The following is a 12,081-nucleotide window of genomic DNA, read 5'->3' as shown; positions in this document are numbered from 1 at the left end:
TATTAGAGCTTCATATACTAGTATTTAGCATACGAAGTTCCCAATTAAATAATTCCTTGCAGTTGTTTTGCAAAAGAGTATGACTTAAGAAATTTTTGGGGGCCAGGTGCAGTGGTTCACGCCTGTAATCCTAGCACTTTGGGAGGCCGAGGCAGGTGGATTGCCTGAGCTCAGGAGTTCGAGACCAGCCTGGGCAACACGGTGAAACCCAGTTTCTACTAATGAAAATACAAAAAAATTAGCCAAGCGCGGTGGCGTGCGTCTGTAGTCCCAGCTACTCAGGAGGCTGAGGCAGGAGAATTGCTAGAACCCGGGAGGTGGAGCTTTCAGTGAGCCGAGATCGCACCACTGCACTACAGTCTGGGTGACAGAGTAAGACTCCATCTCTAAAAAATAAAATTAAATTAAAAAATGTGTGTGCTTGTAAACTCTCTACAAAGAGCTGTCCGTCAGTGGCTTGGAGGCTGAGCAGAGGGGGTGCAGATGTGCTGCAGGGCCGTCCTCGCCGCAGACCCGGGACTGACTTAGCTTTCCACTGAAAGCTGGCTGAGATGTCTCCAGGCACAACTGCTGAGCAATGAGATCCTGCCCAGCAGGGATGAACCCTCCAGACAGTGGGAACAGGAGGGGACAAGAGCAATGAGGAACCCCCTGGGCGAGAGAGCTGCTAGTGAAGGATATACAGTAAGAAAAGATTGGAATGCTGGAGCCGTGCTGGAGCTGAAGTCTGCTGTTGCACCACCACATTATTTCCCTTCTTGTACCATGGAAAACAAGGAGCAGAGGGGTAACTGCCGTGCCAGCACAGAGCACAGGGAGCCCCTACACTGCCATCCTTCAGAAAACGGTTATAATAAATCTAAAAGCTTATGTTTATGATGTGAATGGTACACCCTTACAAGTGATACCTTTGTGCAGTCCACAACCTACACAACCATGCTTGGTAGCCCTAGGTTTCCAGGAACACAAAGGAAGACAAAGAGCAACCTTTCCCCGTTTAAATGTAGCTTTGTGGTAAATGAGATGCATGTTTCATCTTCTAAGGCCTTACTGGAAGCAAAGCTGATTTTCCAGTGCTTACCTATGCTGCCTAGGTTCAGGGGAGTGGGAAGGACGAAGGGGCTCCAAGGGGCAGAGAGAGGGCGCCCACCCACCCCACAGCTGTTTAGATGGGGAACAAGGGCTAATAAGAGTTCACACGAAAAATGACACATCTTTCAGATTTGGGACACAAAGAAGATACCACAGAGTCTTATATTACTATTTTTTGAGACAGGGTCTTGTTCTGTAGCCCAGATTGGAGAGCAGTGGCATGATCATAGCTCACTGCAGGCTTGACCTCTCGGGCTCAAGTGATCCTCTTGCCTCAGCCTCCTGAGTAGCTGGGACTATAGGCACGCCCACCACACCTGGCTAATTTTTTTTTTTTTTTTTTTGGTATTTTTTGTAAAGATGGGGTCGTCATGTTGGCCAGGCTGGTCTCAGACTCCTGAGCTCAAGCAATCCACCCACCTTGGCCTCCCAAGGTTTTGGGATTACAGGCATGAGCCACAGCACCTGGCCTTTTGGGGTTATTTTAACATTCCACTTTGAACCAGAAATCTCTCCATCCAAGTTTAAATTCACTAATAGTAGTTGTCAAACACACTAGCAAGGCATAGCAGCAAAATCACTGTATATATTATAAATCATTCTGGAAATTAATATATGCACTGAACTCAATATCCAGTTGCTTTCTCTTTTTTTTTTTTTTTTTTGAGATGGAGTCACGCTCTGTAGCTCAGGCTTGAGTGCAGTGACAAGATCTCGGCTCACTGCAACCTCTGCCTCCTGGGCTCAGACGAATCTCTTGCCTCAGCCTCCCAAGTAGCTGGCATTACAGGCGCCCGCCACCACACCTGGCTAGTTTTGTATTTTTAGTAGAGACTAGGTTTCATCATGTTGGCCAGGCTGGTCTTGAACTCCTGACCTCAGGTGATCCACCTGCCTCAGCCTCCCAAAGTGCTGGCATTACAGGTGTGAGCCACCGTGCCTGGCCTCCTGGGTTGCTTATCTTGTTTACCATTTCATGTTTTTCCTTAAAGGAAAAATATCGCCCTCACAGATTATTCTCAGAGATTCTGAGAAAAACACAGAAAGAATGCACTGCGGTCTTTTCCCATCATGGTCTCTATCATACTATCTCAAGCATTTATCCCCTAGTCCTGGCGCCCAGGACTTAAGAAAAACATAATTCCAACAGAAAGCCAGGAGCACAGAGCCACTTACTGCTCTCTGGACAGAAGAGCCGGTTCCTTCGTCCTCCTCCCCGTCTGCCTCCTGGTCTTCGTTATCAGTCCAGGAGGACACGTCTTCTACCGAGCTGGTCAGATCCGGCAAGCTCTTAGATGTTAACCTGAGGAGGTCCTCCGCAGAGTTTTCCTATGGGGACACAATTAAAGGTCCATCCATGAATCACTCCCCAGAACCAAGCAGTTCTTGAAGGCAACCTGGCAGAGTCAGGATACGTGCTCCCAACCCAAAGACCACATGGAGTAAATGTTCTGTGTCTGCAGGGTTACCTCAAAGGTCAGGGGTGTGGACCCAATTTAAACCCAAACCCATTTTTCCCCCCAGAGAATGTGTGATTCTTGGCTGGGTTTTTTTTGTTTTCTTTTTCTTTTTTTTTTTTTTTGAGACAGTCTTGCTCTGTTGCCCAGGCTGGAGTGCAATGGCACGATCTCGGCTCACTGCAACCTCCGCCTCCCAGGTTCAAGCGATTCTCCTGCATCGGCCTCCCAAGTAGGTGGGAATACAGGCATGAGCCACCACACCTGGCATTGTATTTTTAGTAGTGACAGGGTTTCACCATGTTGGCCAGGCTGGTCTCGAACTCCTGACCTCAAGTGATCTACCTGCCTCAGCCTCCCAAAGTGATGGGATTACAGGTGTGAGCCACCACATCCAGCCTTTAGCTCAGTGTTTCTATGGGCAATCCAAGCTCCCTGAATTTAAGATCCCTTTATAAAACAATTATTTTTTTTTTAATCGACAAGATCTCGTTCTGTCACCCAGGCTGAGTTCAGTGGTGCAATCACTGCAACCTCAAACTGCTAGGCTCAAGTGGTCCTCCTGTCTCAGCCTCCTGAGTAGCTGAACTACAGGTATGCACCACCATGCCTGGCTAATTAAAAAAAGTTTTTGTAGAGACAAGGTCTCACTATGTCACCCAGGCTGGTCTCGAACTCCTGGGCTCAAGCCATTCTCCTGCCTTGGCTTCCCAAAGTGCTGGGATTACAGAAGTGAGTCACCACACCTGGCCCAACATCCTCTGCCGGCATCCCCTGGGCTGCTTTCAGGATGCTGTGTAAAGAAGAGGTCAGCATCTTTCTTTTATTGTTTTTTTTTTTTTTTTTTTTTGAGACAGAGTCTCGCTCTGTTGCCGAGGCTGGAGTACAGTGGCACAGTCTTGGCTCACCACAACCTCCACCTCCCGGGTTCAAGCTATTCTCCTGCCTCAGCCTCCCAAGTAGCTGAGACTACAGGCACACGCCACCATGCCTGGCTAATTTTTGTATTTTTAGTAGAGACGGGGTTTCACTATGTTGGCCAGGCTGGTCTCGAACTCCTGACCTCATGATCTGCCTGCCTTGGCTTCCCGAAGTGCTGGGATTACAGGCGTGAGCCACCGAGCCTGGCTGGATCAGCATCTTATAGAGCTGCTTCTGTCCCACTCTCCAAACTCATCCCCCCTTCCCCGACTCTCCCCATCAACCCACTCTGATGCCATACTGCCTTCCAAACCTTTTGGACTCCTCCTTGCCCACTGCCTTTTCCGCCAGCAGCTCCCTCTGCTGGGACCACCCTTCCTTTCACAACTGAGGCCCACGTGGGCAAGGCTTGAGCACCTCTCCTTCTGAAAGCCCACGTGGGTCATCTCAGGAGCCACTCCATTTGCCCCTCCTTTCTTCTCTCAAGTTTTTGACTACTGCTTTCATACCCTTGCAGTGTGTCTACTAGTCTATCTCCCCTGAGTGTCTGAGAATTGCTCCCACCTAACACCATTTCCATTCACTGCTGTGTCCCCAGGCCTAGCCCAGAGCTCACATATCCATGATCTTCTCCTCCCTGCTCCTGTGCTCATTTCCCCAGCATATGCTCATTAGAAAGAGATTCGACTGGCTGGGCACGGTGGCTCATGCCTGTAATCCTAGCACTTTAGGAGGCCGAGGTGGGTGGATCACCTGAGGTTAGGAGTTCAAGACCAGCCTGGGCAACATGGTGAAACCCTGTCTCTACTAAAAATACAAAAATTAGCCAGGTGTGATGGGCAGGCACCTGTAATCCCAGCTACTTGGGGGACTGAGGCACAAGAATCCCTTGAACCCGGAAGGTGGAGGTTGCAGTGAGCTGAGACTGCGCCTCTATACTCCAGCCTGGGCAACAAGAGCGAAACTCCATCTCAAAAAAAAAAAAAAAAAAAAAGAAACAAAAAGAGATTAGATTGTTGAATCAAAATGTCAGATAAGGTCTTTTCAATGAAGGCAGTCCTTGAAAAACTTTTAAAGGTCAACAAAAATACATGGAATCAGACTCCATTTATTTATTAATAATAATTATTATTTTATACAGATGTAGTCTCGCTATGTTGACCAGGCTGGTCTTGAACTCCTGGCCTCAAGCAGTCCTCCCATCTCAGCCTCCCAAAGGGCTGGGATTACAGGCATTAGGGACCGCACAGCCCAGACTCCATTTGGATAAGACTCTGAAGGGGGCATCGCCAACACACAGCCCTTTGACCTTATGTGCAGGTAAGGCTAGAGTAGGCTGTAAGATGCAGGTGAGATCAATGAAGGCCTCGCTGCAAATGGGACCACACAGGAGCCAGAGCCTTCCTGGGAAATGCTGTAGCACAGGAGGGCCAGGGACCAGGGAGGGGGCTGGGGCTGTAGAGCGAATCCACGGCTCTAAAAAGAGAGCAAAAAGAGCTACCTGTTCTCTCCTCAGTCCTTCACGTCAGCCATTTCCACAAGGAAGAAAACACACAGAAAGTCTTAATCATATTTAATCACATGGCTTGAGGGTTGACAGAAAAGAGGACAAAAAAATAAATGAATGAAACCCATCTTAAACAATGGATGTTACTAAATATTAGCAAGCCGGCACCTAGTGACAGGGATGTTTGTTGCTAGTTTCATGTTGGTTCCACCTTCGAAGTACCTGAAGATAATTCATTTTGGATCAGTAATTGTGAATACTATATTGTTAGGTCTTATCTAAGGGAAGGGAAAAAAAAAGTGAGTTCAGTCCTCTTCTGTGATGTCAATTCTGCTTCTGCTAGATTAACCAAAAAGAGTTTTTTTGTTTTTTTTTTAAATCCCAACTGACAAGTAAAGGCATAGCAGCTACAGGACAGACTACTCTGCGGTCATTAAAAATGGTGCTGAGGTTGGGTGTGGTGGCTCATACCTGTAATCCCAGCTCTTTGAGAGGCTGTGGCAGGTGGATCAGTTGAGGCCAAGAGTTCAAGACCAGCCTGGTACTAAAAATACAAAAATTAGATGCAGTGGCATGTGCCTATAGTCCCAGCTACTCAGGAGACTAAGGCAGAAGAATAGCTTGCACCTAGGAGGCGGAGGTTGCAGTGAGCCAAGATTGTACCACCGCACTCCAGCCTGGGTGATAGAACGAGACTGTCCCAGAAACAAACAAAAAAACGTGCTGGGCCCGGCAGTGGCTCATTCCTGTAATCCCAGTACCTTGGGAGGCCTAGGTAGGCAGATTGCTTGAGGGCGGAGTTTGAGATCAGCCTGAGCAACACAGACAGAGACAGCCTCTACAAAAAATTGTTTAAATCCGTCTCAAACAAACAGTAACCATGTAGGGTGGCACATGTCTGCAGTCCCAGTTACTTGGAAGGCTAAGATGGAAGGATCACTTGAATCCCAGGGTTCCAGGTTGCAGTGAGCTATGACTGCACCACTCAATTCTAGCCTGGGCAAAAAATGCAAGTCCCTGTCTCAAAAAAAAAAAAAACAAAAAACAACATTGTACTTCCTAATGTGGATTCTTACAGTATGCTGTGAAAAAGCAGGTTAAAGTAATATGTAATAACTATGATATTAATAATGTATGTAATAAGCTAAAGGTAATAAAATGTGATAACCATAAGGCAAACATTTCTCCAGTTCCTGCTATAACCAGCTACACTGCTCAGGGCCCTTGATATCTCTCTTTTTTTTTTTTTTTTTGAAACAGAGTCTCACTCTGTCATCCAGGCTGGAGTGCAGTGACACGATCTCAGCTCACTGCATCCTCTGCCTCCTGGGTTCAGGCGATTCTCCTGCCTCAGCCTCCCTAGTAGCTGGGATTACAGGTGCACACCACCATGCCTGGCTAATTTTTGTGTTTTTAGTATAGACGGGGTTTCACCATGTTGGCCAGGCTGGTCTCGAACTCCTGACCTCAAGAGATCCGCCCACCTTGGCCTCCCAAATTGGTAGGATTACAGGCATGAGCCACTGTGCCCGCCCCCTTGATATCTCATTTAATCCTCCTAACATCATCCTCATGAGGTAGTTACTGGTTCTCACTATACAGGGAAGAAAACGGAGAATTAGGTGAGGTAACACCTTGGCCAGGACACGCAGCTTTTAAAGGGCTGTGCTCGATTTAAGTCCAGGCAGGACTGCCTCCAGGGTATATGATGTTTCCTTGTATTTGACTCCGTTTTACAGAAAATGTGTATGTACATGTTACACACACATACACATGTTCCCAGCTGGAAGGACACTCCAGTTAATGGATAGTAAGTACTACTGGTAGTATTACGAGAATTTCATCATCGTCTTCTTCTCTGTAATTTTTGGGGTTGTCTACATTTGATACAATACATATATATTACTTGTTAATAAAAACCAAGTGTGAAAAAAGCAAAAAAAGCGAGCAAGAGATCTGTACTGTTATATGTTGCTTCCAGGAATATCAAAACTAACTTGTATATTCTGAGTTTATTCAGTCAATAAAAACGTCCTAAGCTCCTACTCCTATAAGCAAACAATCTATTTGTGTGAAAACATGAGCCATCCTCTCCACAAGAAAGTAACGGCTGTATTTCCAAAACAATGCCTTCAAGCTTTGCAACAAGGTGACCATTATCCATAATAACAATAGTTGACATTTTAGTTATTCTTTATATTCAGCAAATCAAAAGCTCTCCCCTCCCTCTTCAAGTGTGAAGACAGCAAGGAAGCTTGTGGATGACTTGCTCTTGTTGGATAAAGAAGAGAAACATGTCAGAGGCACCTGAAGGCTGCCATCTTTTTTTTTCCTATGTGGATGAGGACCTTGGATGGTGTAGATGAAGTTTAGGAGCAGCAGGCAGCTGCTGTAGCAGTTTATTGCCTAATTGTAAAATGGAGTGTATTGGAAGAAGAGAAAGGCCTCACTCCTCTGAGGCCGGGTTAGTTTTAGGACCACAGCTTGAAGATGCCCAAGGGTCAATGGATTGACAACTTGGATAGACACCCATTCTTTGGCTCTGGAATGCTACTCAGCCCCATGAGGACACAAGCAAGTGTCCCTAAAAGTCAAAGCCTCTAGCAGGAATGCATTATCTTTTTCTTATACCATTGGCTCTAGCGTCCTTTATATTTTATTTGCATAAAAGCAGCTTGGTGCATGAGAAACCGCACGAACTCTGAAGTCTGGTGGACTCAGGCTAAAACCCGATTCTGTGACCTCAGGTCAAGGTAATTAACCACTGGGATTGGTTTGCTTTTGTTTTTTGAGACACGGTCTTGCTCCGTCACCCAGGCTGGAGTGTAGTGGCACGGCCATGGCTCACTGCAGTCTTGACCTCCTAAGCTCAAGCAATCTTCTTGCCTCAGCCTCCCAAGTAGCATGGACTACAGGTGTGTGCTAACCATGCATGGCTAATTTTTTATTTTTATTTTTTGTAGAGAAGAGGTCTCACTATTTTGCCCAGGCTGGTTTTAAACTCCTAGGCTCAAGCAATCCTCCTCGGCCTCCCAAAGTGCTGGGATTACAGGCATGAGCCACCATGCCCAGTCCAACCACTTGGAACTTAATACCATTCACTGAATAAAAAGAACTAAAAGCACCTGGCACCCTGTGTACATGGTAGAGTGCTTTCTTCCTTTAAGTCACATACATGGCACCTGGTACATGTAGCATGCTTTCTTCCTTTAAGTCACATACATGGCACCTGGTACATGTAGCATGCTTTCTTCCTTTAAGTCACGTACATGGCACCTGGTACATGTAGCATGCTTTCTTCCTTTAAGTCACGTACATGGCACCTGGCACATGTAGCGTGCTTTTTTCCTTTAAGTCATGTACATGGCACCTAGTACTACACGTAGCGTGCTTTCTTCCTTTAAGTCGGTGTGTCTCACAGGGAGCAGGTATCATTGAGGAACCAGTTTTCAAAGCCCCTTCATTATTTGCTTTACCCATGAGTGGCCCACCACCTTTTTTTTAATCTTCTGTTTTGTGTTTGTGGACAATGGCTTGACAAAGAAAAGCCATCCCCTTCCCCATTTTCCAAACTAGCAGGAGAGGCTGGATGTGGTTGCTGATGCCTGCAATCCCAGCACTTTGGGAGGCCAAGGCAGGTGGATCACCTGAGGTCAGGAGTTCAAGACCAGCCTGGCCATCATGGCAAAACCCTGTCTCTACTAAAAATACAAAAATTAGCCAGGCATGGTGATGGACACCTGTAATCCCAGCTACTTGGGAGGCTGAGGCAGGAGAATCGCTTGAACTCGGGAGGCAGAGGTTGCAGTAAGCCGAGATCATATCATTGCACTCCAGTCTGGGCAACAGGAGTGAGACCCCGTCTCAAAAACAAAAACAAAACAAAAACAAAAACAAAAACAAAAAAACTAACAAGAGAAGGAAGTCAGCACAAGAAATGCAGGTTTAGTAGTACATGGTAGAATACTCGTGCAGAAACCCATGTTCTTCAGCACACGATTTTGAGGAGGTGGGCTGCGCAAATGAAACACGCCTTCTCTGCAGACATATGCCTCTGTGTGTGTGTGTGCAGTGTGTGTGTGTGGTGTGTGTGTGGTGTGTGCGTGGTGTGTGTGTGTGTGGTGTGTGTGTGTGTGTTTATAAGACCCAAAGATGCTTTCAGGCTCCCACTTCATCTGGCAAAATGAGGAACTTGTTTCTCCTTCTCTTGCAGCATTTCCCTCCTTGTGGAATTCACCAGCTGACAGAGAGAATCCCGGGGTTTGTTCTGCTGCCCCATTTCCAGCGCGGGGCTACAGACAGCCCACAGGCAGACGCTCAGGGTGAAGACATGCAGGGAGTGCAAGAGACTCAAGAGAAGGCCCCAAGGTGTCCCTTGGTATCTCTGGAAAGGGAGAAAAGGACCTATGAATGGACAGTGGTCTCAACGCCTACCTCCAGGGTCTCAGATGCCCCCTCTTCCTGCCAAGTCTTCACCAGAGCTCTGTAGATAGATTGTCTTTGGAAGTCTGAGAGTCTAGGTCAAGGGTTTGGGGTAAAAGGTGTAAAGAAAGGAAAGCAGATTTTTTGGATAGCCCAAAATGTTCTTCTAATGTATTTGTTCAATACTCTGAAAATCAGCAATCGATCTTGCAATTTAAGGGGGAAAATATAAAGAGACCTATGATGCCAGGTTTGAAAGAACAACAGAGATAATGGAAAAAGGATTCCCCACATTAGCGAGAGGGTCATGCTGCACAGGGCTAAGAGGGTGTGGCCTCATCCCGTCCTTCCTGGCTGGAATTGGAATAAAGCCTCATGGCTCCACTTCACCACCTCCTCGGCCACACAGACTCTGCTCTAGTCTCATCAACAGCACATCGGCCCACAGCTCAGACACACCGGAGGTCACCGCCTCCTCTTTCTCACCAGGCCACATAGACTCTGCCCTAGTCTCATCAACAGCACATCGGCCCACAGCTCAGACACACCAGAGGTCAACGCCTCCTCTTTCTCACCACAGTTGTGAAGTCCTGCAGACTTTAGCCAGTGCTTTAAGGAGATGCTGGGGCCCAAAACTGGACACTATATTAATGCACTCTAGGGTGGGGGTAAAAGAAACTCTGGCCTGCCTGGGGCCTCAGACCCTGTGGAGGACCCATAGAGAAGAGGTGGCAGGGAGACAGGGGACAGACACTGGGCTGGGCATTAGGGCCTGGGTCCTGGCGCTGCTGATGGCATTGTGGCCTCTGCAAGACGGTAGCGGCCATGGAAGCTCTGCCTCACCGTCTTCATGTGTAAATTGGCTGGGCAAACAGGATTCACAATGCTTCCTCCAGCTCCAACACTCAGAGGTCACAAGTGACAGCAGAAGCCACGGGCTGCCCTCGGCGGCCCCTGAGCCTGTCTTCCCTTTCCAGCTGCCAGGCTTCCAAGTCTCCTCTCCAGCTCCTCCTGGAAGAGCTGCCAGTCTCTCAACACATTGTCGTTCCTTCCATCTACCATTTTCTTTCTTTCCTTTCCATCTGTTCTTTCCTTTCCATCCCCTAACACTGCAGTCTCCAACCTTTTTTGGTACCAGGGACCAGTTTCATGGAAGACAATTTTTCCAAGGATGGTAGGGGCGAGGGGGATGGTTTTGGGATTAAATTGTCCCACTTCACATGATCATGCATTAGATTCTCATAAGGAGTGTGCAACCTAGATCCATTGCGTGAGCAGTTCACAACAGGGCTTGCGCTCCTATGAAGATCCAGTGCCGCTGCTGATCTGACAGGAGGCGGAGCTCTCAGGAGGTGATGCTCACTCACAGGCCGCTCATCTACTGCTGCATAGCCCAACTCCTAACAGGCCATGGACCAGTGCCCATCCACAGCCCAGGGGTTGGGAACACCTGCCCTAACATACACATACAAAAACTCTTAAAGGGCCAGGCATGGTGGCGCATGCCTATAATCCCAGCGCTTTGGGAGGCTGAGATGGGTGGATCACCTGAGGTCAGGAGTTTGAGACCAGCCTGACCAACACAGAGAAACACCGTCTCTACTAAAAATACAAAATTTGCCGGGTGTGATGGCATGCGGCTATAATCCCAGCCACTTGGGAGGCTGAGGCAGGAGAATTGCTTGAATCTGGGAGGTAGAGGTTGCGGTGAGCCGCGATCACGCCATTGCACTCCAGACTAGGCAACAAGAGTGAAACTCTGTTTCAAACAAAAACAAAAACTTCTTAAGGAAAGCCAAATAACTAACTGCCCTTCAGCTAAGGGAATCCACGTAGCATTGCCCTGTGGAAGCAAGGCTTTTTCAATGGCCCAAGGTAAACATATAAGTGCACACGTGTGTGTTTGTGTGTGTGTGTGGCATGGGAGGTGTGGCTCAACCCCAACTCACCACTGCCATCATTACGAGGACCAAAAAACAAACACGACCTACCTTGCTGGCCACCACCAGCTGCACCATTCCCGTGGCGGAGCGAAGAATGGCCACTGCTTCCTCGTGGGAGAGCCCGACCAGTAAATGACCATTGATTACCAGCAGCTCATCTCCTAAGGACAGCCTGCCATCCCTGAGGAAAGGGAGATGGGAAAAAAATCCCTTGTCAAGACATTCTGGGCCTGAGAAGGGCCACTTTCTGGAGCTAGGGAGGGTGGTGAGGAGGGACAGTTAAGATTGGGCTAAAGAGGACACTGTGATGGCCAGAGGCAGTTGGGGATGCGACTGCTTTATTCGTGGTGCCCAGATTCCCATCAGAGGATTCCCTCCATGATTTCAGGCAGTGGCTCAGTAATATGCACATTAAGGTCACCAGCCTACCTGGCATCAGTGTCAGTGAAACTCCCATCCAGGTGGAGATGGTGATAGAGGAACCAAGACCCCAAGGTTTGAGGAGAGTTGAGTCATTCTTCTCTTAATCCTCCCCGCCATCCTGCCCTGATGACCGAGTCACTGAGCTGAGCTCAGAAAGAGCAGAGATATCCTAAGCCCACCTGCATTCCTTTCCTAACACACTGCCCTCCTCCCTTCCCAGGTGACATGAACCTGACCAGATGTCCTCTGGGGCACCTGTGATTCACACTACACTACATGGGTCTGTATCTCCCAATGGGGCACCTGTGATTCACAC

At 47.9% G+C, this 12,081-nt stretch overlaps 1 protein-coding gene across 1 annotated transcript in view; it reads right to left on the bottom strand.

Annotated features, from left to right (window-relative positions):
• Window positions 1-12,081, bottom strand: part of PDZD2 (PDZ domain containing 2) — a 386,629-nt gene that overhangs the window by 118,776 nt on the left and 255,772 nt on the right. Inside the window, exons 5-6 of the mRNA XM_011980798.1 lie at window positions 11,391-11,523; window positions 2,269-2,421 (exon numbers count right to left, since the gene is read on the bottom strand). Coding sequence (XP_011836188.1) covers window positions 2,269-2,421; window positions 11,391-11,523 — 286 coding nt within the window. The remainder of the gene's footprint in view (window positions 1-2,268; window positions 2,422-11,390; window positions 11,524-12,081) is intronic.

This window comes from Mandrillus leucophaeus, unplaced genomic scaffold (genome assembly GCF_000951045.1).
Source record: "Mandrillus leucophaeus isolate KB7577 unplaced genomic scaffold, Mleu.le_1.0 Scaffold218, whole genome shotgun sequence".
In the NCBI taxonomy this organism is placed as follows: Eukaryota; Metazoa; Chordata; class Mammalia; order Primates; family Cercopithecidae; genus Mandrillus; species Mandrillus leucophaeus.
This window is presented reverse-complemented; position numbering and strand designations above follow the sequence as displayed.